Source organism: Pagrus pagrus (genome assembly GCF_965226575.1).
Source record: "Pagrus pagrus genome assembly, chromosome: 13".
NCBI classification, from domain to species: Eukaryota; Metazoa; Chordata; class Actinopteri; order Spariformes; family Sparidae; genus Pagrus; species Pagrus pagrus.
This window is the reverse complement of record NC_140197.1, coordinates 9,446,942-9,474,051: the sequence shown is the minus strand read 5'-3', so window position 1 is coordinate 9,474,051 and position 27,110 is coordinate 9,446,942. Positions and strand designations below refer to the sequence as shown.

At 43.9% G+C, this 27,110-nt stretch overlaps 1 protein-coding gene across 8 annotated transcripts; it reads left to right on the top strand.

Annotated features, from left to right (window-relative positions):
* Window positions 1-719: 719 nt before the first annotated feature.
* On the top strand, window positions 720-27,110 carry bptf (bromodomain PHD finger transcription factor). Of its 8 annotated transcripts, none has more exons than XM_084372560.1 (32): window positions 720-1,476; window positions 2,597-3,419; window positions 5,230-5,450; window positions 7,000-7,179; window positions 7,441-7,620; window positions 9,281-9,493; window positions 9,587-9,672; window positions 9,944-10,296; window positions 10,505-10,636; window positions 10,881-11,010; window positions 11,926-12,061; window positions 12,156-12,446; window positions 12,560-14,111; window positions 14,432-14,556; window positions 14,813-14,941; window positions 15,067-15,217; window positions 15,312-15,435; window positions 15,553-15,802; window positions 16,378-16,545; window positions 17,003-17,139; window positions 17,231-17,336; window positions 17,438-17,682; window positions 17,859-18,807; window positions 19,586-21,015; window positions 21,099-21,181; window positions 21,286-21,511; window positions 21,605-22,104; window positions 22,220-22,396; window positions 22,520-22,712; window positions 23,878-23,962; window positions 24,185-24,371; window positions 26,265-27,110. In XM_084372560.1, exons 1-32 carry the CDS (start codon window positions 963-965, stop codon window positions 26,302-26,304), a joined length of 10,116 nt encoding a protein of 3,371 aa, XP_084228686.1. In that variant the 5' UTR covers window positions 720-962; the 3' UTR covers window positions 26,305-27,110. The 8 variants fall into 8 exon arrangements, with proteins under 8 accessions (XP_084228686.1, XP_084228684.1, XP_084228685.1 ...); XM_084372558.1 differs by having other exon boundaries at window positions 7,000-7,185; window positions 7,438-7,620; XM_084372559.1 differs by having other exon boundaries at window positions 721-1,476; window positions 7,438-7,620.

Sequence of the window (27,110 nt, the reverse complement as noted above, 5' to 3'; positions counted from 1 at the left end):
CCTGTGTAGTCAGAACAAGTGTAGTGGCTGAAATGTTGAGGAAAGAAACAGATGCCAACTAACCTCCGTTTACATAACCTAAAGTAATATTTGTTTAGGAGCACTATAACCTTCTGTCATTATTGCTGTATCAGTTATACTGTTGCGGATTAATGATACAAGTCATTAAAAACGTGTCATTGTGTCTAAATAAATATTAACGCACGTGTTTGCACTTGTCAGGTACGTAAGTACGTACGTACAAATATGATGTATTACTGGTTACACTCTAACTCAGCAGAATGAGGGGATTGATTGACTTGTTACGTTAATACAGCCGTGATATAAACATCTAAAACGAAAATCTACAGGAATAATCCACTCATTTTGACTATAACCTTATTTAACCTCCCATCATGCAGGGCTACTGTATGTCAGTAACTACCTGGCCACTGTGCATTCAAACATACCCTCAATGTTTTATCTTGTTTGCTTTGCATTAACTGCACTGGTGTGTTATCTCACATCTTATATCCCCAAATAAGCTACATGGACTTCCGGTAATGCAGCAGCCAGATGTCTCCACTGAATGCTGATTAAAAGTGAAACCGCACTAAAAGAAAAAAAAAACTGTCAAAGTGGGGCCTGAAATATGAAAGTAATTGGTAGTAACAGTCATTTCGGTCATTGTTGCCGCTGAGCTGGAAGCAGTGTCACCACGTGACTCCTCTGGAGAGAGCCTGCTGTTTGTTCAGCCAGAGAGGCAGAGAAGAAGAAAAATGGCGGCTCTAGGCGAACCTAAACGGGACGCCGGGCTAACGTTTTGAGCTTTCTCACCCGAAAAGACACCGGGGCTTCTCGGGGTTACTGCACCGTCTGAATCCTCTCCGGCCCAGCTTTGCAGGGGTTCCGTTTTCGCTCGCGCCCGTGTTGGCTAAACAAACGCAAAAATTGGGATACTCAAATAATAGCTTTCGCTTATCATGAGAGGGAAGAGGGGCAGGCCGCCCAAACCGCTACAAGCTGACGAGCCGTCCCCAGCTTCGACCAGGGGCTTGCGACCAAGGAGGAATGTGAAGCCCAGGTTGAGGGACAGCGGGGATGAGGACGTCGAGAGCCCCACAAGGGAGAGCCCCAAGTCGGCTAGAAAGAAGAAAAGAGGATCCGTCGCGTCAACACGGGGCAGGGGACGAGGTAGAGGTGGCGGCGGTGGCAGAGGAGGCAGAGGGGGTCGTGGAGGAAGGCGGACGCCTGCGTCCAAAACAGTGGTGTACGACGACCACGAGAGCGATGAGGACGACGATGCTGTCAGTCTGAGGTCGGAGGAGGACGAGTTTGTTGAGGAGGAACCTCAGTCCGAGGAGGATGAGGCCCTCAAAGAGGACTCTGACTGCCTTGAAGAAGATGTGCTGGACGAGGAGGAGGAGGCGGAGGATGATGCCAGCTTCTGTACAGAGAGTAGCTTTCGGAGTCAGAGCACACACGCCAGCACTCCGGGTAAATAAATACCATGATCAGGCGGTGGTACCGTTTCTCATCATACACTGCAGGTGTTGGAAAATACACCCCGAAATGCAGCTGATGTTTCTGATGGTTGTTTTTGATCAGTGCAGGAAGCAGTAAGGTTATTGTTCAAAATGGAGAATGCACAGTGTATGAACACAGGCCGCAGTCATTAATGCTACTGCAGGTGGATTGAATCGGTAGCTGTATCATTAGCTTGCCTTGTTGCCATTACTGTCTGTCAGTACATCTTAAAGCACCCCTTCAACTTCTCCACACACATTTTAAGAATGACCATGAACGCCTCTAACTCGAAATATTATTCAGTAGCATTTATGTGCAATAACTTAGCTGCTAGCGTGCTAACGTTAGCAATCAAAATTAGCTCGTGCTGTCAGCTGTCATCCTACAGTCCGTCTTAATTAAATAACGGCAACTTTACGTATTTATAGCCACCCTAACACAAACTGCTCTTTAGGTAAATAAAAAATGATATTATCTATTTGGAAGTGATCAAAAGAAAGCTTTGAGCTAGCTAACCAACTTAGCTTGGCTAGCATGCCATTTTTTTTAGCTCTATCAGCCTTTAACTTATTTAACCCTACAATTCATAACTCCAGGACGCTTCACAAAACGACTGTAAATGTGTTTCACGGTGTCACACCAAGCCAAAGATGTTTTACTGAGTGGCTTGACTAACTTTTAAGCTATTAGCCGACATGACAGCTAATGTTTTCCTACATGCAGCAGGATGAGGCAGTCCCATTTAGCTAATCACACTGGCCATGTGTTGAGCCGGCTCAGCCAAAGTAGCACACTTTAAACTTTGCCACTTATTTTCAAACCAGACTTCACAATTCATTATTTTCATATTTTGGTATATAATATGTTGAATTTTGTCTCTGTGAATGGTCATGGCATGTTAACTGCACCTGTGGGTTTGAAAATAATGTGATTTACAACTATATGAATTTGGTTTACTACATATCCATCTGAATGTTGTAGATGGTTATTGCTATATAGGCCCACAGAAGGGTTGGTTGCATCCTGTGGATCAAAGTGATGTAATTATGGTTTATGGTTTATGGTTTAATATCATTTGTGTATCATACAGGGAAGAAAAAAGGACGGGCTCCACGACCTCGCACTCCCATTCTGGAGGAGAAGGAGATTCCTCCTCTTGTGCTTCCTGACACCTCTGAGGACCTCCTGGTGACTAACGAGGAGCTGCTTAATGCCACCTCCATCTACGAGGTGCTACGGAACTTCAGCACAGTGCTGCGCCTCTCCCCCTTCCGATTTGAGGACTTCTGTGCGGCACTGGTAGGCCAGGAGCAGTGCACTTTAATAGCTGAGACCCACAATTCCCTCTTGAAGGCTATCTTGCGTGAGGAGGACTCCTCCAACACTACGTTTGGCCCTGCTGACCTCAAGGACAGCGTCAACTCCACTTTATACTTTATCGATGGCATGACATGGCCTGAGGTGTTGCGGGCATACTGTGAGAGCGACCGGGAGTACCATCATGTCCTGCCTTATCAGGAGATGGATGAGTATCCCTACGGTCCGCTTGGAAGTAAGATCAAGGTGCTACAGTTCCTGGTGGACCAGTTTCTCACCACCAACATGGCCCGTGAGGAGCTGATGTCTGACGGCAGTATGCAGTATGACGACCACTGCCGTGTGTGTCATCGTCTGGGCGACCTGCTGTGCTGTGAGACGTGCTCAGCGGTCTACCACCTGGAGTGTGTGAAACCTCCGCTGGAGGAGGTTCCAGAGGACGAGTGGCAGTGTGAGATTTGTGTGGCGCACAAGGTGCCTGGTGTCACAGACTGTGTGACAGAGGTGCAGAAGAACAGGCCCTACATCCGCCAAGAGCCTATTGGATACGACCGCCACCAGAGGAAGTACTGGTTCCTAAACAGAAGGATCATTGTGTAAGTTAGGACCTTCCCTCACTAGAATTACTTTTCATTTTGTGGTGCTGGCTTTATTTCCTAAAACCAATTACCTTGAACATTCATTAAGTTAGCACCACAAATGAAAACAAGTAGAAAATACTTGATATTCATTTGGTTAAGTGGTCAAATTATGCTGAGATGTGACTTCACCATTATAGCAGCTAAGAGGTGCAGTCACTCCAGGACAACTACATCTATATATCAACTCAATACAGATGTTACAAGAAAATACATTCAAAACAAAAAGGGAGGAAAATACAGGGGGGAAAAGTGTTCAGCTGGTAACTCGGTTAAACACAATGTCATGTTGCAACCATTTCACAAGTTGATTAAAGTAGGTGGTTCTGGGCAACAACTCAGTGTTATCATATATCAGCTTTTTGCGGAGTGGTATTGTAATCATCATTGTGTTATTTATAGGGATGCATGATAAGATTGGCACGTCATCAGTTCAGTATTGGAGGATAAACACTTTGAAATAAAATATTGACATCGGCCCAAAATGAGAATGTCTGCCCGTAGGAAGCACAATTATGCACCAGCAAAGTGGACTGTTGACAGAAACATTGTATGTCTGTGTCAGCCAGTGGGTAGGGCAGAGCAGGCATAGTAATATGTTAATTCCTTTACAGGAGATATTGTGTACATTTGTCGTATCCTGATACATACTGACATCATAACTCAGAATCCTATTATTTAAGTGATTTGCTCAGCTCTTCATGTAGTCTCTAACATCTACCTGTATGTAGATGTGTAAAGATCTGAGATCCTGAGCTGAGGCATTTATGTGAAACATGCCAACATAGAGATGAAGCAGTGACAAAGTAGCAACTATGAATAGTAGTAGCCAAATGCATATTTACCCTAGATAGTAACAACATAGGCCTCAAGTTTGGACAAAAAACTGCCTGGAAACAAAACTGCAGCCTGTAGAATACAGTCTCCTAAAAGGTAGTCTCACATTACCAGACCTGTCTCTACCCTGTGCATGTGTGCTGTTCCAAACTAAAATGTAAACCAGCTGGAGAGTGAAACTGAAAGTTACTTGGAAAATCACTTGGCGCATAGAATGCAACATCCTTCCATGAATTACATTACAACATTTGCTTGACTTGAGATTATAGAACAGACATGAAAGCCTCTTCTCTTTACCGGCAGTGATGCTTTTCCTGCCTCCCCATCCTCACCTCAAAGCTATGTTCTGTTGGAGCTTTGTAAAAAAAAAAAAAAAAGAGGCTGAATTCATCTTACTGTCAGACTGTATCTGTGTCTTTTAATGTTTTTGATTTGAGTGGAAAAAAAGGTACCCGGTGCTTGAGCTGAACTGTTGTGCACCAACAGAATATTAATGAGTAGATGAGCAGTCTGCCAGAGTCACAGTTTAACCTGCCCTTGACACTCAGTATCATCTCAAACCTCATTATCTTTCCTCTCAAATGGCTGGGCTAATTCTCTTTGAATCAGCTTTTTATTGCATTTGAATTGTAGAATGTAAATTGATTTTTTTCAGCTAGCCTGTACAAGGTTCTCTCTATGTTTAACGTTTATGTAATCCAACCCAACGATCCCCAGAGAATAGAGGATAATGTTTCTATAACAGCAGTGGAAATTCATGAAAATCCAGGAGGTGTTTACCCAACACCAGTGATGTAATTTTACCTGGTATTGTAAATGAGTTACACGGAACTTTGTGTCAAAATGACTTTGTTTCATACAGTAAATATGTTTGTATTGTCCCAGTTAAATGAGGTCAATTTAAGAACCTTTTCTGTCCTCACCTGCCCAGTGAGGAGGACGGCGAGCATGAGAAGAAAAAGATCTGGTACTATAGCACCAAGATGCAGCTGGAGGAGCTCATGATGTGCCTGGATAAGGAGTACTGGGAGATGGACCTCCATGCCACCCTGGAGGAGATGAAGGAGGAGGTGCAGGCTCACATGGACATCACAGAGGACCTTACCAACAAAGCCAGAGGAAACAATAAAGCCTACCTCACTGCTGTCAACGGTACGGATCTGAAGTTATCTTCTTTCATTAATGCAGAGCTACATTTGAACCTTACAATTATCTTTTAATCTTGTTCATAAACAAATGTATCTATATGCATCCAGCAGGCTTAAATTCGACACAGTCTATCTAAGCTTCAGATAACTCAGTTCCTCCCCTCAGGCAGCTGTGCTGTGAAGACAGTTGACTCAGAAATGTTAGGTGCTGCCTTTTCTTCCTGCTTCACGCTCTCTCAGACAACAAGCAACTGTTCTCCCCTCTCGACTCCCTCCAAGGAGATGGGGTGGTTAGGCGACTTTTGATTTCTGTGCCAGCGGTTTCCGTCTCTGTTTGACAGGTTGACATCTGTAACAGTTTTCCTGTGTTTGTCACTAAACTGCCTGGTTTTTAGTTCACAAAGACAGTGGGGTACTCTGTTTTATTGGGGATGTGCCTCTGGCATTCTGTCAACAACTAGACGTTTGAATAGGAATTCTGCAGCCCACAATGGAAGAAATGATGTTTTTGTTTTACCATCGTAAGTGATTTATGGGTGTTGCTGGTATAGTTCATCCGTTAAAGGCCACTGCTGCTGCAGCACAGTGCCTGTGTTCCTTTAAACTGTTTGTGTCCCAGTGAAAACTACAGTTATGAAACACGCTTCTCTGGAGATTATGGCCATCTGAGAAATGAAAATGTGCTCGGTCTTGGATATGTGTGGACCAGAGTAGCTTTTTTGCTGAGTTTACTGATTAGATGTATGCTAGCTTTGGAGTTCACGCTAATATATTATCATCTTTGTTTATTTATATATAACTGGTCAGATTAACCGGTCAGAGGTAGCATTTTATCATAGGAATAATGTTCTGCTCCAGTTGCAGGGTGAGGATGCTTCTTTAAAATACTTTTTGTAGAGCTGAAACAATTTTTATTAGCAATAAGAATTGTTAATCACACAACAAAATACCAAACAAGCTTCTCAAATGTGAGGATTTGCTGCTTTTTTGTATCATAACTGATAGTAAACTTAACATCTATGGGGTTTGGACTGATGGTCGGAGAAGACAAGGCATTTAGAGACATCACAATGAGCTATGGGAAATTATAATGGACATTTTTCACTATTTTTTTTTGACATTTTGTAAACAAAAGGATTAACGATAATCAAGAAAATAAGAGGCGGATTGAAGAACAGTGACAACAATTATTAGTTGCAGCCCCATTTTTTTAATCGGAGGAACTGATCTTCTTGTGGAAACATAAGAAATGAGGAATGTTATTGAACTTAACAATATTTGAATGTTTTCACCCTTATAAGTCATTAGTATGATCTCACATGGACTGTAGTTTTGCAATACTTTAACAAACCAACAAACTCATGTCGTTCTCTCCCTTGTGGACAAAGAGAGTGCTAATTCACTATGTTGCAATCTCATCCTGCAAAAGCAGCTGCTCAAGACAGAGCATTTACATTTAAATGCTACCATCTAATGCCAAGTCCTTGTGTTGCATGGATTTGTAGTTGCTACCTTTTCATTTTTAAAAAATGAAGGTTTCCTTTGGTTTGTAGATGTGATCACAGAGCGTCTGAAGATCAGGCGGGAGTCAAAGGAAACAAAGAAGCAAACAGGGGAGGCCAGGCAGGAAGCAGAAACGGGCTCAGTGAAGATGGCGGAGGAAGAGATCACCTCGCCGCTCGATAACGGAGAGCACAAAGACTCTGAGCCCAAGGAGGTTACCAGTTCACAGGGTAAAAGTGAGCTTTATATCCAGTATTTTCACCTCTCATTCTCTCTTACGTGCATCTCTAAACAGTAGACCTAATAGTCCTGGTAACAGCAGGTGTAGCTTTCTCACATATGCAAAGTGCTGTCCTTATGTTGTTGGAACTGTGTCAGTGATGTCTCTGCAGCACTATCAAGACCTTTAGCGCTACTTGAGTTGCTGATAAACAGTATTATGACTCGGCTGGTGCTGTTCCACCCTGTGTATGTATGTCATATCACAGCAGCCGTGGTTCCCCCTGCCACAGAGGAGAGCTCCTCGTCCGATCCTAACCCCGTCTCAGCCCACTGGGACGCAGTTGCACCTAAAACGGAGTCCCTTGAACCTAGCAAGGAAACGCAGCCTGCTCACTCTCAGAGCTCGGAGAGCGGGGAGTCCCCTCCGCTGGCAAAGCTGGACAGGACAGGTACTTGGAGAACAAGATTCATGTTCACTCCGGTGTCCAGTTATTGGACAGCCATTTAGCTCATCCTTCCACTTCAAACACAGCTGCTGGGCTGCACATCCATCTTCATGTGTCTGCTTGTCTCTGCTAGTTGCAGCTAACCATACTCTGCCCTTTTCACCCTTTCCATTTGCCTCTTTGTGTGCAAGGATGGCTACATTGATTTGTTTTGTGTTCTTAAACCAGTTTAAGGTAATTTCTAAGCACAGGCATTATTTGCTTAGTATAGTATAATATTGAGGTGACTGTAGGTGTTCCATTGCTTTTATTATTTTCTTATATCTCTGCCATGTCTGCAAGGCTTTAAATATCTTTCCAAAATTCTCCTGACAGACCATTGCGGCCGTTCCCCTGAGGTTTTAGCTTCATATGTTGCAATCCTAGTCACAAATATTGTATTACTGGTCTGGTTTGCTTTTGTTTCGACAGTTTCTGCTTATTGTGTCAGCTGGCTGCTGGTTAATGGAACGCTTGTTGTGCTTTTCCCTTCTGCTTAACATGGCTTCTTCAAACAGTGCACTGTGTGTCTCTGACCATGTTATATTAAAAATTCCCCAGTGCACAATTGTGTTTCCTCAGCTGAATTTCAGCCCTCATGAATGGCACACACTTTTAATGTGGGCTTTGTGTGTCTGTGTGCTTCTACCTGGACATAAATAACAGAGAGGGCATTACGTCCAGTGGCTCAGACAAAACATTACAGCTCTCACCACTCATGCCACATTGGAATGACCGCAATTAGCCTGATCCTTTTTGAATCCCTTTTGACAGCATCTCTTTATTATCTTCGGTAAACGTCTAATTGGATAGTGGGAATATATTTTTCTCCTCATTTAATTGTTCCTGAGAGATCTGAAGCTGTTGCAGGCCATTTTCAGCCATTTGTCTCGTCTTCACCTCCTCTAAGCTTGAAAACTAAAGCTGTTGCAATCAGCGCCTGCTGTGGCAGATAAGTGTTCCATTTATTTGTGCTGCATTCATTTCTCGTCTTGTTATATGTTGTCTGCTGCTCTAATGGTCTTGAAAAGCACACTTTTGGCACTGTGCTAGACAGCGTCCCTGGCAGCAGCTAGCACGCCACGTCTGTCACAAGCAGCTCCTTATTCTCTTTCCAATTTACGGGCATTTGGGTGGGCTCCTGTTGCTCAGACAAAAGGCTCTCTGCCTGGAAGGCACACCTGCTACCTCCTCAACAAAGAGCCACATATATATGCAGGACCCTCTCCTCGAACAACTCAAAGGCATGGCTGGTGTCTTTATTTGGCTTTGCCGCAAGTGAACAGCTTGTTCTGGATTTGTGTAAACTCTTTTCCAAGATGGGTTTGTGTTTCTAGGCCTGGCTGCACTGATGAAGCACCTAAAGTTATTACTTTTTCACCAGTTTTTTGGTCATATGCAAATTTCTAGCCTTAAGATCGTTGCTCTGGTCGAGCTATATTGAGTTTCCTAATTGTAGAGGTTGAATATTTATCAATATCATTGTAATTGTGTGTGTTTACACAGCTGCTGTCTTTGCCTAAAGCATGCTTGTAATTAATGTCATTCAGTCTCACTCCTTGCATCCCTATTAAGCTTTACGCCCATGCCCGGTCTTTTCTTAATTTTTTAATACTTTTTACAGAAGAGGATGCAAAAGCAGAGTCTAGCAGGGAAGACAAGCACCCTGACGAGTCACAGGCCCTTACCCAAGACAGTCCACAGCAGCCATCTTCTCAGCCAGAGGCGAGTAGTGGCAGCAGCCAGGTCTCTGGAAGTGGGAGCCTCAGGAAACCAGAGCAGCCTGACCTGGTTGATCGCTCCTCTCAGTCCTCTTTCACCAGCCAGGATGGGACAGGTAAACATCACAGATTTTGTAATGAGTTCAGTTGTTTTAAATTCTGTGTCTCGGTTTGAATGGAACCTGAGTTTGTTGCTTTCTGAATGACAGATGAGTACAACGAAAGAGTCAAGGGCGAGAGTGGGAGAACAGCAGGACAGGATTCAAATAACCAAACGCCCAGAGACAGCAAAGAGGTGAGGCGTGTGTGTCTTTGGAACAAAAATGTTGTATAATTCTGCAGTTATTTTTGATTCTTTTTGACAGAAATGTGTTAAATAATAAGAGAGGGGACTACTTATAGTGAAAAACACTTGAGTACTAACTAAATTGAGTCTATAGCACCTCTCTGTATATATATTTAAATTATTGCATCTGCATCCTTTTAAAAAGAAGCAAGAAGAAGTGTTATCATGTCTAATAATAATAATTATAATGTTGAATGTAATGTTCCATCTCATGTTTCAGTCTTCTCCTGTACGGTCTGACGGTGACGCTACACGTCTCAGTTTTTTAAAACGGGACCTAATAGTGAATTTGAACAACTTGTTCAAACTGGGCCAGGAGGGTAAATACAGAGTCTACCACAACCAGTACAGCACCAACGTCCTGGCCCTAAACAAGCACCAGCACCGCGAGGACCACGACAAGAGACGTCACCTATCCCACAAGTTCAGCTTGACCACGGCAGCGGAGTTCAAGTGGAACGGCTCCATCTACGGTTCGCGGAGCCTGACTGTCTCCACCCTGCGTCTCACCATCATCCAATTGGAGACCAACGTCCCTGGACCATTCATGCATCCTAACTGGGCATCACACAGGTATGACTCAGGTCTCACAGGTTGATTTGAAGTAGAAAGCAAATAATTCCCAAAAATGTCCAACAATTCCTTTTAAGGGTACAAAGAAAAAATCATTTTAGGTCTTGAAAAATGTGCTCGTTTTTTTTTTTTTTTTTTTTAGCATGGGCTGTTTTAGCATTGTGCTGTTTTATCTGTTGTTTAACAGCGTTTGTCTCTGTTTTTCTAGGACCAACTGGAACAAAGCAGTGCAGATGTGCAGCAAGGCCAGGGAGTTTGCTTTGGCCTTGGCCATACTAGAGTGTGCCATCAAACCAGTGGTCATGCTGCCTGTATGGAAAGATTCTCTTGGACACACAAGGTAAAGGACAAACTAGATGCATGAACAGTATGGCAGTCAAACAAGTGTTGGTTACTCACACTAACAGCACACTAACATATAGTGTGCATTCTCAAGGAGTAAAGCTACTACAGCAGTGATTTCTTCAGCCTGCTTGGTGTGAACTTCTTCACTAAACACGCAGCAGACTCAATTATAACTTTTCTATTTCAATACCGCCTTCGCACCTTACATCTTGGTTATACACTATGCATTCCTCCTTCAGGCTACATCGCATGACCTCCATGGAGCGGGAGGAGAAGGAGAAGGTGAAAAAGAGAGAGAAAAAACTCGAGGATGAGGAGACACTGCAGCAGGCCACTTGGGTGAAGTACACCATCCCCATCAAGCACCAGGTAAAATAGCAACTTCTTTTGTCTGTCATTCATGGAGGAGGTTTTACTTCACACATACTGATCTTAGGCAGATTTAAAGTCCACACAGCCTTTTATTAGCACCAAGCTAATGTTCCTAATGAGTTACTTTGAATTGATTTGAACCTTTTAACACACAATTGTAACACTATTAAGAGTATAAAATTGATGTAGTTACAACATTTTATAAATTAAATTGAACTGTCAGTGTTAAAGTTGTTCAGATAAGGTTGGCATTTGTACTGATTCTTTTTCTGTTTATTCATTACTCTGAGCCCACTATTTTGATTAGCTGTAGCTAACTATTTTAACTGTTTATTCAGTGCTTTTAGCTAACAAATATAAACATTTATCTATTACTTTTAGCTAACATGTTCAACCGTTGATTCAATACGTACAGCAAATTTCGCCCTTTTTATTACTTCTAGCTAACTATTAAACAACTTTCGACTTATGACTTTTAGCTAACTAGTTAAACTGTATTAATTAGTATTAGTGAACTATTTTAACAGTTTATTTATAACTAGCTATACATTTAAACTGTTTATTCATTTGTTTTAGCTCACAGTTTCAGATGTTTATTTAGTCTTTACTTCTAGTGAATTGTGTAGCCCTCTGTTTGAGAACCAATTCTCAGACATTGTCAACTGCAACTTGTGGAGTTCAAATCATAAACTAATCATACTTCAGTACAAGCACCCCTGGTAGGGAGTCACTGACCTAGTGCATTTAAAGATCAAAGCAGTGGTATATTGATATAGTGTTCATATTGACGTACACATTTTGTGAGATTTTGTTTTTTGTTTGTCAGTTTTACAAATGTTCTCTGAAGTCATTGTGGTTCTTCATCTGAAAACGTCATTATTTTGTGGCTTACTTGCGTGTTTTTCTATGAAGGTGTGGAAGCAGAAGGGCGAGGAGTACAGAGTGACAGGGTATGGCGGCTGGAGCTGGGTCAGTAAGACTCGAGTGCCGCGGTTTGTTCCAAAGCTACCAGGGAACACAAACGTAAACTACCGCAAAGAACTGGAGGGTAAGGGTTAAACTGGCATAATTTTCCTCGATGTATTCTCCTGCTGCTGGCATGTTTGGCTCGTGTTCTCATTTTCTTCCCACTGTCTTTATAGCAGCTAAAATGAGCAAGGAAAATGCAGCAGCTTGCACAAATAAGGAGAAAAAGTTGAGGGAAACTGAGAAGCAGTCTACACAAAACACTGTGGATGACGACAATAAACAAGCATCCGTAGCTGTGTCAGCACAGAGCACTTCATCAGAGGAGGACCGCGAACCTCAGACCCCCAAAGAGGAAGAAAACCCCACAGAGGAGGAGAGGGGAACAAATGTAGAAGAGAAAAGAGAAGATGAAAAAATGGAGGTTGACCCCTGCTCTGAAACTGCTTCTTCAAGTGGTGAGAAAGGTAAATGTTTGAAATTAAATGATCTCTACTTTATCTTTTGATTTTCCTTGATAAAGGTTGTGAATGGTTATAAATCTTCACCATCCACTGAGCTCTGTTACTCTCTGTTCTAGATAAGGCTGAAGACAAAGGCCCTTCCTCGCCTTCTGTGCAGCCTGTGACTGAAGAACCAATCCAGAAAGATGAACAACCCAAGACGGAGGAGAACGCAGCACCAAAGCCCTATTACGATGTTGTGAACGTCAGCGAGGGCTTCCAGCTGCGGACAGCCTATAAGAAGAAGGTCAGACCCTCCAAACTGGATGGACTTCTGGAGCGCCGTGTCAAACAGTTCACCTTGGAGGAGAAGCAGAGGCTAGAGCGGATGAGACAGGCGGCCCTGCTGTCCAAAATGGCTGCTGCGAAGCCTGCTTCCGCTGTCAAGACTGAAGGATCCACACTGGGCAAACCGCAGTCTGCTCTGACGCCGTGTGTAAAAGAAGAGAAGGAGGACAGTGTTCAAGTTAAAGACCATGTGGTTAAGAAGCTTAACTTTGAGCAGGAGAAGATGGAGGTAAAGGCAGACAACTTGGACGTCAAGTCAGACATCACAGCACCCAACCACAGCAAACAGATGGAGGTAAATGCTGTGCAGGGGAATGGTGCAGAGGCCTTAGCTCACAAAGAAGTGAATGGAGGACCTTTAGCAAACACTGAGCTCAACAGTAAAAACAACTATATATCAGATGCAGTAGAAAGCAAAGAAAAAACACAGAAGTCAGAGGTGGCTGTAGTGGGAGAGGGTGCTAAGAAACGTGGGTATGACAAAATGGAACAAGGCGGCGGACAGAGCGACACAGACAGCACGGAGGTTGACCGAAGCAAGGCCAGTCCGATGCAGATGAACGGGAAAGCAGGAGTTCCCATCGCCACAGACTCAAACGTCAACTCAGACGCAGCCAGTGGAGTCCCAGGTGATGTTAAAGAGCCTCAGAAAGAGCCTGTCAAGTCTCTGATGAATGGAAACCTCTCACAAAACGATGTGTCTGACATGTGTCATCCACCTCCCCTGAAAGTGCCAAAACTAGAGAACCACGTGGCAGAGAAAGGAGACACTCTGAATATGAATGAAAAAGAAGGAACAGTACCCGTGAAGCCTCCATCCTCAAGCCTTTCTTGCCTGAATAGTAATAGTGCCGACAATAACAGTAGTGAAGGTTTGAAGACTGCCGCAGAGACACAAAACGCTCCTCAGTCTGATGTGACATCTGAAGCAGCAGGTAGCACAATCTCCTCTGTAACCACCGCCACCACCACCACCACCCAGCCCACCTCCAAGGCAGTCGTCCCACAGAAGACCAAAGTCACCGACACCAAGATGGGAACTTCTGGTTCGACAATGACCAGCTCCATGATTAGTAAAGAGTACTCCACCAGAGACCGAGTCAGCCTCCTCAGGTTCTCCAAATCTAAGAAGGCACGCTCGGGGACAGCCCTGCCTTCCTACCGCAAGTTTGTCACCAAGAGCAGCAAGAAGAGCATCTTCATCCTGCCAAACGATGACCTGAAGAGGCTGGCGAGGAGGGCGAGCATCAGGGAGGTGCCCATCTTCAACTACAATGCCAAGCCTGCCACGGATATTTGGCCTTATCCATCACCTCGGCCCACTTTTGGGATAACATGGAGGTTGGTAAAACATTTAGATCTTGTTACTGATTGTTTGGGAGACTTAAAAGATACATTTAGAACGGGCACTCTAGGTTTACAATGGCAGGTTGAAAATCTTCTTTTACTTTTACTTATACTTACAGTGTTTTGATTTATAGTCCAACTTTAGCTCAGACACAAATGAATGTCGGCATCAGAAATTGAAAGACATTTCTTTAAAACCATGAGCACACTATCATGTTACCAGGATGCAAAAATACAAATACAGTAAATTAAAATGTGTTTCTAAAAATCCTTAGTGCTTGGAGCTCATGTTTTTATGACTCTGTCCCATTCAGGTACCGTCTCCAGACTGTGAGGTCTCTGGCAGGGGTCAGTCTGATGCTGAGGCTGCTGTGGGCCTGCCTGAGGTGGGACGACATGGCTGTTAAACCCTCTGCTTCTGTAGGGACAACTCGCAAAGGTGAGAAAATGCTGCACACTTCATCTTCACCTGTACTGATGTTTCACTTCCTTTGGGCCTGTGTTCTCAGTGTCTGTGAGGAAGCCGTCTGACTTTAGTTTCTGTTTTAGTTCAAAAGTTTTCGTCTGTTTTCTCTTCTTGTGTTTCTCCCAACAAAACATTGGTGTCTCCACCTTCAAATGCACAGATGAGTCAGAGTTGCATGAAGAGTTTGCACTTTAAATAATTGTGCTAATACATTTCATTTTCATTATAGAAACCACAGAGACAGACATCATTACAACAGAGATTATAAAACGGAGAGACGTGGGACCTTACGGCATCCGCTCTGAGTACTGCATCAGGAAGATCATCTGTCCCCTCGGGAACAGAGACACTCCAAAAGGTAAAAGCTAAACGTTTGCTCGCAGACAATGCTAGATTTTACAGTTGACCATGACATGCATTTGAGACATTTGGTAATGCTTTGTAAGGATAATGAATAAATTGTTTCATGTCTCCTGTGAGTAGAAACCCCCACACCACAGAGGAAAGGACTGCGATCAAGCGCCTTGAGGCCCAAGAAGCAGGAGCCAGCCAAGTTGACTGGGCCCATTGCTGTGGAGACATGGGTGGCTGAAGAAGACCTGGAGCTTTGGGAGATCAGGGCCTTTGCAGAAAGGTGAGAAACACACAGGGAGCCTCTCTGGCAATAATTCATTGTTTTACTAGAGCATTGATTGACCAGATTGTCACTTTTCCCTTTGATGTTACAGAATAGAGAGGGAGAAGGCACAGGGTCTTGACCCTTCAAAGACTGGCAGCACTCTCAAGACAGCAGAGGATGTCAAAGCCCATTTGGAGAATCAGCTGAAACAGGCCAGACTTGCTGCTCAGCAGGTAGGAACACTGCACACACAAATTCAAACCAGTGTTTAGGTTTCAGTTGGGCAGCACTCTACTGGGAGGTCAACCAACTCTCTATAGACCTAATATGTTGTAACATTTTTGTTTTAGAAACGTCTGGAGCAGCAGAGGCCAGGTACACCTGCCACCACTCCCTCATCAGCAACCACCACCTCAGCCAGCACCCCCAGCACTCCCGGCACCCTGGCGTCCACGGGTCAGAGAACAGGTCAGGTCACACCTGGAACCAAGATGGTCCTAGCCTCCAAACTGGGCTCTCCCGTCTCCTTCCAGCAAGACAAAAACTTCCATCAGTCCTTTGCCTCCTGGGTCAAACAGGGTCAAACCAACAATGGCTCAGGTAAGGCGGCTGAAGTCTATTTGAAGATTGAAAGAGTATTTGAATAATCACCAGCCCATCTGAACATACATACCTACATTAAATGTCTGGATTTTTTTCTTTTACCTCTCATCCATCATATCGTTAGAGCAAGACAAACAAAGCTTTTTGTCACAAGAGACTTTTGTTTTGGTTTTTCCCTTTTCATTTTTTCATTTTTTGTTTTTTATTGTTGTCATTTGACCGCCATCAGTTTGTAAGAAGTCGATCACTGGCATCTTTTTTTGTGTCAAGTTCCTACATTGGTAAATGTGATTGGCTTGCCAAAATGACTTTTTGGCTTGTGGTGTCCACTTACAATTGTGTTGAAATTAAATTTTCACTTTTTTTGAGTAATTTCTATCCCAAAAGGCTACATGACAGCCTGTTAATCATCAGATTATAAACACACGGCAAAAAGTAATGATCCCAAATTTTCTAAATAACAGCCTGTTGGTTGACTCAAACCTTCCAGTGGACACCGCAGCCATAGACTGGCTGCCGTGGAGGCCATTATGGCTATGCGTGACCGCAGGGTGGCATGGTGTGTCTTGCAGCCTCCACCGGCTCGGTGGCCACCGTGGCTAGCAGCATCGCCACCTCAGAGCAAACCTTCCAGATCGCTGGCAGCCCAGTGACTGTGGCTGGCCAAGTCCTCGCCGCCAAACTCCCGCTGCCCGCAAACAGCAAGATTGTCACGCTCAACATGCCCACCACGCAAGGAGGTAGGGAGCACAAGTGTGATCCATTTCCGCTGGTTTTGGTTTACACTTGCCAAAATGGATGGAAGAGTGTCATGTGGGATGAAAAATCTGCCTGTGATCAGTATTGGTAATGAGCATGGATGTCATCATCAGTGCTTTTCTTGTTTTCTTTTTACGTTGGATGAGAGAGCTTCTATGGCCAAAAGTATGGCGGCAGATTGTGTTTTTTGTTTAGTTTTTAGTTGTTTTTGTTTTTTTTGTCTGAACTTCATCCAAGTTGTGTATAAACTACTTTTATCAATAACAGGATCTTTTAAAAATATTTTTAATTATTTTTTGAAACCAACAAGACATCTAATGATCTTCTCTGCACACACACAGTGCATGCTTCCCTGCTTCGTTACATTCTTGATACATATTACTGCATGTACCTGGTGCATGTTTGCTTCTTTCCTTACGTAATATGGATTATCAACAGGTGTAGTCCAGCAGAAAGTCGTTGGCATATTCCCCTCTGGGCCCCCTGCAAACCTGAGGACATACAGCACGCTACATCCCACAACTGGCAACATCAACCTCAGAGCCACCACCTCTGCCTCAACTACCCAGCAACAGGTCTGTTGTCTTTCACTTTGTCCACATTAGGAAACATTTTAAAATGTTAAGCATGGTGACTGATGGTCTTACCTTATGCTTGGTGCAACAGGCCATCACAGCAGGAGGCCAAACACAGCCTGGCGCGATCAAGAGCCAGTCACCTTCCCCATCTACCTCCATGGGCACAGCAGTGGCGAGAGGTCCTGCTCAACAAGGTGCTCTGTCCATCTGATTATTTTTAGTTTGCTAATGATTGTTTTCCGCCTTTGTGGCTCATGTCTTATTAATAAACAAATACAACCTTTATCCCTTCTAGGCCAACCTCAGCAGGCTGTGATCCCGACAGGCCGTGGCCAGCCTGGAGCCACAGCTGTGCCTGGCTCTACACCTGTGCAGGCGACTGCAGCTCAGAGAGCAATTGGCACTGCTGCACCGTCACCTCACGCAGCTGCCACAGCACCTGGACAGCCACCCATAGTTTCTTCCCAGGCCAACAGACCACAGCAGGGTCAAGTTAAACTCACTATGGCACAGCTAATGCAGCTAACACAGGGTGCTCAGGTGAGAGCATTTTTTTAAATTTTTACCTCCTCTTAGGGTCTTTCATACAATCGATCATTTTTATTTGCAAAGTGTTGTGAAGTTCCTCTTTGTTTTGAATGATGCTATGGATAGAAAGGTTAGATTTGTATCAACGACAGCTGAAGACTAGATTTGTTTTGTCCTGAACTCTGCAGGGTGGAAACCCAGGTCTGACGGTGGTGATCCAGGGTCAGGGCCAGACCCAGGGACAGTTGCAAATCATCCCACAGGGTGTGACAGTCATCCCTGGTCCTGGTCAGCAGCTAATGCAGGCAGCCATGCCCAATGGCCAAGTCCAGCGCTTCCTCTTCACTCCCATGCCCCCGGCCTCATCAGCTTCAACTTCATCCCCCACTACTGCTTCCCCTCCAAAGCCTGCTGTAGCTCAGACCTCTCAGATCCAAGGTCTAGCCCAAGTTCAGACGACTCCAGCTCTAGCCCAAACCCAAATGACTGCCCCTATTCCAGCCCCAACACAAATGCCACGTTTGGCCCCCACCCCAACCTCAGTCCCTCTACAGACCCAAGTTTCAGTTGCTACACCATTATCAGCCCCTGCACAATCTCAATTATCCACTTCTGTGCCTGCCCAGGTTTTATCCTCCACACCAGCCTCTGTCCACGCACAACCCCAAGTGGCAAGACCTGTGCTTGCCCCAGCACAAAATGCAGTCTCCACCCTTACCCCAGGCTCATTCCCTACGCAAACCCAAACGGCAGTGTCACTACCTGTCCCAGGACAAGTCGCACCTCAATCCCAGCTCCAGACACATGCCTTCAGCCCTGTCCCAGCCTTAACCTCAGCTCCTCTCCAGATGCATGTTACTGCTCCTGCCCCAGCTTTAGCCCCAATCTCAGGCCACTCTAACTTGGCCCAGATGCCCGTTTCTGCCTCTCTTCCCTCACCTGTCCAAGTCCCGACCCCTGCTCTTGCTCCCGTCTCTGCTCCCGTCATAGCTGTTGTGTCTACCCAAATCGCTGTCCCATCCCCAGGCAAAGCTCTGACCCAAATCCAACCCACAGCTCCTGTTCCCTTTCACGCTGCTGTGGCCAACGCTGTCGTCACGCCAGTCACGGCCACCTTTACAACACCGTCAGTGCCAGGTAAAAAAAACACTAATGTCAAGCTTGTGTTGATGCAGACTTTCAACTTTTTAACTTTAAAGATCTTTTACATGCACAAGAACCTAAATAACACACTGAATAAAAATTTAAAAAATGAATAAGCATAATAGGTCTGCCTTTTAGCAATTTTACAAAAGCGGGTGTGCGTCATGGTGCAAGCACCTCTGACCTGATCTCGTCACTGTCATGTCAGTAATGACGGCAGAGCTCAGATTTAGCTACTAAGTCTGCAAACTTCACGTGTTTTTAAGCTAGCAGCGCCAGGTCACGACTCACAGGCACAGCTGATGGAGGGATGCGTTTTTCGTATAATCCAAAAAAAATCCAATGATGTCGGAGTGTTCAAAAGTAAAAATGTATTTAAAAAAAAAAAGGTAGAAGTTCAAGTTCCAGGATTGTTTCATTAAACTTCATAATTATTCTATAATATAACTTCAACAGCTTCAAGAAATATCCAAACATGAGGTCATTGTCTATATAGGCCTACTCTGATTTGTGATTTATTTTCATGATAAAAACATCTCAAAAACATCCCACTATACCAATATATATTTTTATATTTTCATGAGCATTGGTTGGATAAAATGGAGGGTAATGTTTTCAGTGTTTAGCAGTGATTAGCAGTGATGAGGTATACCGATTGTGCTGATTTGATCACATTCATCAACTTGCTTGGTTGGCACCTCTTGTTGTAAAACTGACTGTATACAATGGTGGACTTGTTTTAATACATGGCTTCTTCTCCCTCCTGTTGCAGCTCTGACGGAGCAGAGGGCAGCTCAGCCTCAGGTCTGGAATCCTGCTTCATCTCAAGCTCAGACTCCAGTTCAGCCCGCTCAGCTGGCTGCAGCTCCCGTTCAGTCGTCTGCCCTGGCTACTGCACCGCCCTCTGCCCCTGCGTCAGTCTCCACACATTCACCCATTACCCCTCTGCCTCAAGCAGCTCTTCCTCCTCAAGCTCAAGTACAAGTCCAGCACCCCACAGTTGTATCAATGCAGCAAGTGTCTCAAATTCCAGTCTCAGCAGTGCAGGTTCATATGAAGGGATCTCCAGTCTCTTCTGTTGTTACTGCTGTGAGAACGACACAGCCTCAGCTGCAGCCCCAAACCCAGCGTCAAGCCCAGATCTGTGCTCAGATTCAGGTCCAGCCCTATGGCCAAGTCCAGCAGATGCCACACATTCAGGGCCAAGCACAAGGCCAAAACCACCCCCAGGTCCGAGTTCAGTTCCAGCCACAAACTCAGCAACCACCCCAAGCCCAAATACAGCCCCTCACTCAAACTCAACCTCAGGTGCAGTTTCAGTCCCAAAACCAAACCTTACCCCAGGTCCAGGCCACAGCTCAAGCCCAGCTCCAGTCAAGGGTCCAACCTCAGTATCATCCCCAGGTACAAGCTCCATTTCAAACACAAGCTCAGACCCAGCCCCAGGCTCAGCAACAGCCTCAAGTCCAACCTCAACCCCAGGTTCAGTCTCAGGCCAAAGCTCAACTCCAGCCCCAGATCCAAACCCAACTCCATCCCCAGGTTCAGGTCCACTTCCAGCAACAGAGCCAGGTTCAGCCTCAACCTCAGGCCACACAGCAACCCCAGGTCCAAACTCAGCCCCAGTTTCAAGTGCAGTCACCTCCGCAGGTCCAGCAACAGCTTCAGGTCCAAGCCCAACCCCAAGTCCAAGCGAAGCTCCAAGTGCAGTTCCAGCCTCAGAACCAAACTCAAGTTCAAGCGCAGCCTCAGCTTCAGGTCCAGTCTCCGATCAGGCATCAGCTCATCACAGTCCCAGGCCTCCAGCAGCCGGTCCAGCTCCTCTCAGCTCTGCCACCTCATGTCGCTGCCCAGATTCAAGCTCAGATCCAGGCACAGGCGCAGCAGCAGGGGGGCGCAGTTCCTCAGCAGATCAAACTACAGCTGCCTATCCAGATCCAGCAGACTGGGGGGCAAATCCAGGCCCACCAGATCCAGAACATGGTGACCATACAGGCGCCAGCGAGCGTGCAGGAGCAGCTCCAGAGGATGCAGCAGCAGCAACAGCAACAGCAGCAGCAACAGCAGCAGCAGCAGCAGCAGCAGCAACAACAGCAACAGCAGCAACCAAAACCAAAGAAGAAGAAACACCATGAGGCTAAAAGGGAACAGAAAGAGCAGAACCTGCAGGCTGTTAGCCCCGGGGATGGCATCCAAAAACAGGTGTGACTCAAAAATTTACACTGCCTCATTTATTTTTGAAAATGCATACCGTGAATATTAATGTTGCGTTTCTTTGTTGTCAGGTGGTGGTGAAGCAGAATGCTACAGCAGAACAGCTGAAACAGAGGAAGAGCCTGGCTGCAGCTGAGCGAGAGGAGAACCAGAGGTCTGGGACTTAATTTTGAAAAATTGTGGAGCGTTATGATATTTTCCTCAGGTCTTGTTGTCCATCTTTCCTAATATAAATTTCTGTTGTCCTTTGTTTTTTAGAATGATCGTGTGCAACCAGGTGATGAAGTTCATCCTCGACAAGATCGAGAAGGACGAGAAGCAGGCAGCTAAGAAGAGAAAGAAGGAGGAGGTGGTGGAGCAGAAACGCTCCAAACAGAACGCCACCAAGCTGACTGCATTGCTGTACAAGCACAAAGAACAGCTGAAGGCTGAGATCCTGAAGAAGAGGGCTCTGCTGGACAAGGAGCTGCAGCTGCAAGTACAGGTTAGCACACTATATAGCTATAATAGTCAAGATATCCAGGAACCATTCTCCTGCATTAAATGAATTATATTCCATGTCTTTTGTCTTTTTTAGGAGGAGCTGAGGCGGGACATAGCCAGGCTACAGAAAGAAAAGGAGAAAGCGAGAGCTGCCATCGCCCAGGCTGCTGCAGCAACAGTCAAGGCTGCCGCTTCCCACTCCTCCCATCCTTCTCAATCCACACATTCCTCTCACAGTCCACACACAGGACCCTCGCCTTCATCATCCCATAAGCGTAAGAGGGAAGAGGACAGAGACAGAGACAGAAACAGGGATCGGGACAGGCATCACGACAAGGACAAGAAACGGGACAGGGACAAGGACAAAGACAGATATAGAGACCGAGATAGAGACAGAGACGGGGATCGAGAGAGGGAGAGAGACCGAGAGCGTGACAGACATCGGGACAGGGAAAAGGACAGAGACAGAGACAAGGACAGAGATTCCAGCTCATCGAAACACAAGAAGAAGAAGAAACTCTCCTCTACCTCAAAGGATCACAAGAAGGACAGCAAATTGTACTGTATCTGCAAAACGCCCTACGACGAGTCGAAGTAAGCTCAAATACTGTGATTACATGTCAACATGCCACTGTACAACACGTGTGCTGCACACTGAATTTAATCATTGTTATGACAAGACAAAATTAAGATGATGTATTTCTCTCAGGTTTTACATCGGGTGCGACCTGTGCTCCAACTGGTTCCATGGCGCGTGTGTTGGTATCACAGAGAAAGAGGCCAAGAAGTTGGAGGACTTTGTATGTAATGACTGCAAACGTGGTCAGGAGGGAGGAAGCAATGAGGAGTTATACTGCATCTGCAGGACACCTTATGACGAATCACAGTATGGCCTTTTATAAATTACATAACTAAGTGTAAACATTAGACATATTCAGTCCTCATTTTTTTTGACCTATGAAACCTCCACTGTTGTGTTCACCACGATGTATCTAATTTTCACCCACAGGTTTTACATTGGCTGTGACCGCTGTCAGAACTGGTACCACGGGCGCTGTGTGGGCATCCTGCAGAGTGAGGCCAATCACATTGATGTATATGTCTGCCCGCAGTGTCAGTCAACAGAAGATGCCATGACAGTCCTCACGCCGCTCACTGACAAAGACTATGAGGGTTTGAAAAGAATATTGCGCTCGTTACAGGTATTTAACCTATCTATGTCAGACTATCTCTACTTGTATCATAATGTAAACAACATTACATTTTGAGTTGGATGGAAGTGAAATAAAAAATGCTTCAGAAGAAGGCTGAAAAACAACCAGTTAATATATGAAATAGCCTGAGTCACCTGATATAGACAGTTGGTATAAGCCTACATGAAACAACAATAACAACCTCCAAGCTAGTAATCTACACGCTAAAAAAAAGGCAAATTACCCTAATCTGGTCACTTGCAGTACAATCTTAAACAAGCTAGCAGCTTTTACCTCTTCTTTTGCAGGGATTTAGCCCTTTTAATGGCAGGACTCACCTCCCTATATGCAAAACAACTATTTATAAAACGCTATTATTCAGGGGTCCCCTCAGCAGCTGTGTTTAGGACTGCCCAAGACAATTTCAAACAAACCAGGGCGTTTTTTCCACTATACCAGAATGAGAATTGGTGCAGCCAGACCTACTGTATCTATTGCTCTACGGCTCTTTGTTTTTTTTAATAAAACCACATTAACTTTTAATTTGTTTATCACCATTCCAAACTGCCCACATTATCCTGTTGTAGTAAGCACTCCTCAGACAATATTCTTTATTCCTGCTACATAAAACGTCATTATAAAGCTAATCTTGTAAAACCATTGTAGTGGAAAATTAGTGGATATGGATGAATTGAAAAAGATATTCAAGATGCAATATTCATTTTAACAGCCCGACCTGACCCCATATCGATATGAGTAACAGTGTTTTTTCAGGTCTATCTTTTTGCTTTTAAAGGGCCGGCAGCGTCATTCTCAAATATCAGTGATGTTAGTGTTGAAGGGAACCATTTCCCTCTTAATGCAGTTTACTTTATAACCAGAGAACAACAATCATCATCATAAAGATTCATTTTGAAGTCATATTCACAATTGGCTTGAAATGTGAATGGCAAATTAGAAGGGTTCAGATAATAAACCAGTGTTTGAACTGTGACTTCTGGTTTGTGATTTAGAGCCATGTTTAGATTAAACATAAACCCTTCTCAAAACGTATTCAGCATCCAGTGAAATAGCTTTCAATTTCGGCAAATAATTTATGGTCCTTCCTGGTTTTGCTATTATTAGTGCCCATTTGAAAAAGGGATTCTGAAATCTTTTCTTGTTATTTCAACAGTCTCACAAAATGGCATGGCCTTTCCTTGAACCAGTGGATCCCCACGACGCACCTGATTATTATCGTGTAATCAAGGAGCCAATGGGTAAGAACGAATGATGGTTAATTGTGAATGACTTCTAATTCCCTTCAACCCTGGAAAAATGTCCACTGTGTCTTCCTCTCTTTGTGGAAGGTATTACTTTAATGTCCCTAAACTGATGAAATAATCCAGATAAAAAGATTAAAAGTGCATCACATACTGTTGATTTCATGATATCTGTTAATGAGGGAAATGTTAATACACATATTTTTCTGCCCCTTGTAGACTTCTCCACAATGGAAACCCGTTTGCAGAAGCGACATTACCACAAGCTCACAGAGTTTGTGGCCGACGTGACCAAAATCTTCGACAACTGCCGCTATTACAACCCCAACGACACGCCCTTCTTTCAGTGTGCAGAGGTGCTTGAAGCCTTCTTTGTACAGAAGCTTAAAGGTTTCAAAGGGAGCAGGTAAGGTTGGGCGCTCCTAGCACTGCAGACTCTCAAGGTTCCACAAGTCTCTCTTTCCTTTTTCATACCTGTGGTTGTGTGCTTCAAAGCTTTGACTCTTTTGCATCTCAGTGTTTCATTGGTTCTTTTCCTTATTTTTGCATTAATGCCTGTTTCACTTTTTACTTTTGTTTATACCACTAGCATGTGTAGTAAGTGTTATTTTGCAGTAGAATGTGCTTAACTTGTAGACTAGAGTTGGCTTTCACTGTTGAATGTGTCGAAGGGTTGCTTGGCCATACTAAAACCAACAGAGCTGACAAACTTTAAGACAATATAGTAGGGTCGTAAAGTCTGAACAAGTAGTCAACTTACTTCTATTTTGCATTTGTTTCAAATGTTTTACTTTTTTGTTCATTACAAATGATAATATCAGCTTAACAATTTGAGTGAAAAGTTGAATCTCTGAAAATGTTATTTCAGAATATCTTAGTATTTGTTGTGTCCCCCTTTTGCTTAAATGACAGCATGCACTTGGGCTGGTATGGACTCCACAAGTTTGTGCAACTTTACCTCAAACACACCTCAAAGCTTTGCAAGAACTACTTGAAGACCGGAGAAGTCACCTGACCTCAACCCCATTGAACTATTATTGGGGCAGTCATCGTGCTGGCAGTCATCAGGTTTTGCACAAACTTGTGTCCATGCCAGCTCAAGTGCATGCTGTCATTACAGCAAAAGGTGGGGGGGCGCATACCAAACAGTAACATATTCTGAAATTCATAGACATTTTTTCAAAGATTTAACTTTTCACTCATATTATCTTATGCTTATATTGTCTTTTGTAATAAAGGCAAAATAGAAGTAATTTAACGAGTGGTCTCAGCCTTTTTGGCCTTATTGTATGTCTGATGTCTTACCAGAACTGTGTGCCGTGTTACATCTGTACAGTGTCTCATCTTGCATTTGTGTCTGTTCACCTTTGCTGCATGCCTTTGATTTATGCCATCCCATTCTCTTCTTTCTTACAGATTGTCAGATTCTTAAGTGGGCCAGTCTGGATGGACTGGATGCTGGGGTCTCTAATAATAATGACCTGGAAACTTTGTGTTTCCAGAAAAAATAACCATGACTAAAGAAAAAAGAACACACACACAAACACCAAATGTGCTTTCACGTAAATGCCACCAATTCAACATTTTCAAAAACCATTATAATATTCAGCTTAATCACGAAACAGCAGCCATGTTGACATGTGTTCATCATGTAATTGAGGGACATGCTTTTTTCTCATTTCTCACTTCTCTGAATCTGGCCTTTTCTCATTATGAATCACAGAAGCTAGGATGTTTTTAAATGCATTTTAGTTCCTTCCCTTTGATTTACTTTCTGTTATACATCTGAGTTGGATTTAATAACGTGTTGACCTTACCAGATGTAAAAAAAAAAATAAATGTAAAGCTGCATATTTTATTATAGAGAAATATTTATGAGAAGTTTTGTACGTTACGTCCCTTTGAGTTTGATTTAACTGGTTGTTAAAGGTGGTCGTCTTGAATGTACATACTTTTAATCATGTACAGTGGTTGTAAGATATATCTGACTCTGTATTTGAATGTTTTAAATAATTCTGAAACAAATCCTTTTAGATGGTATTATTTTATGAAACTATAATGTACTACAAAGAGTGAGGAGTTTGACCTCTTCCTGCTCCTCACTTCACAAAGTAACCTCAGTTTGTAGTTGTGGAAGATTGCTTCAGTAACAAAGGCATTCCCGGTCAATTACAGCAACATGGCTGCAGGATCCTCTGTCGACCCCTTTGCATCCTCTGTGTCTGTGTCTGTTGAGATGTCACAACAAGAAACAAAATGTGAAGGGCTCTCAACTTTCCCCTCTCTCCACATCCTGTAGGTCTCATAACAACAAGCTACAGTGTTCTTCAGCCTCTTAGAAAGCATCGCACATTGCTCAGACAAAATGCACTTGCCAAGAATATGGCTTTTCTGAACTGTAACTCTGTGACAGACTCCTCTGCCTCGTCATGTGTTTGGGATCTGCTCCTCTGACTGTCTATGCGACCAGCATTGCTGCTTTCACAGGACTGTTCAGGCAGAGCTGCCTTCTGCCCATTTGAGCTCTAAGGGACCTTTAATGGACCTGGTCTTCATCAGTGGGACTGTGCTGAGGAGCGTGAACAACTGAGGCATTTCAGAAGAAAGTTTACCTCTGAGAAAAGACTCTTAAGGAGCGCTCACATTTCCATATTCTTTTTTTTTTTTTTATCTCAGTCTTTTTATTTTTTTCTTGTTAAAAACCCCTCAGGCCATCCTTGAGGTCATCATGTCCAACGAGAAATAGGAAACTGAATACTGACATACAATGGCTGAGTTTCACTGAGCGTAACGCATCAAGAGTTTTGTGTCTAAATACAGATGTCGCGGTGGAACAACTTTTTTTCTCCCATTTCCACTCATTGTTTAGTCTGAAGTGGCATGAAAGAGAGTTGTACTAAATATCTGGACATCAGTAGTCTGCTTGGTTAAACTTCTATAACCTACTGAAAGTACGGTAATAAGCTATTGTAAATGAATTGCTCTGCAGTAGTGACTGACTGAGAAGGATGAAACCGTGTATTTGAAGGTTCCTGCCCTGTTTGTAAAAATTTGTCAGATTTTGACTGGATTTCTTTTTCTTTTTTTGTATTACATCTGAAGAAATATTGATGTATATGGAACTTAATAAAATGGAAAAGAATGA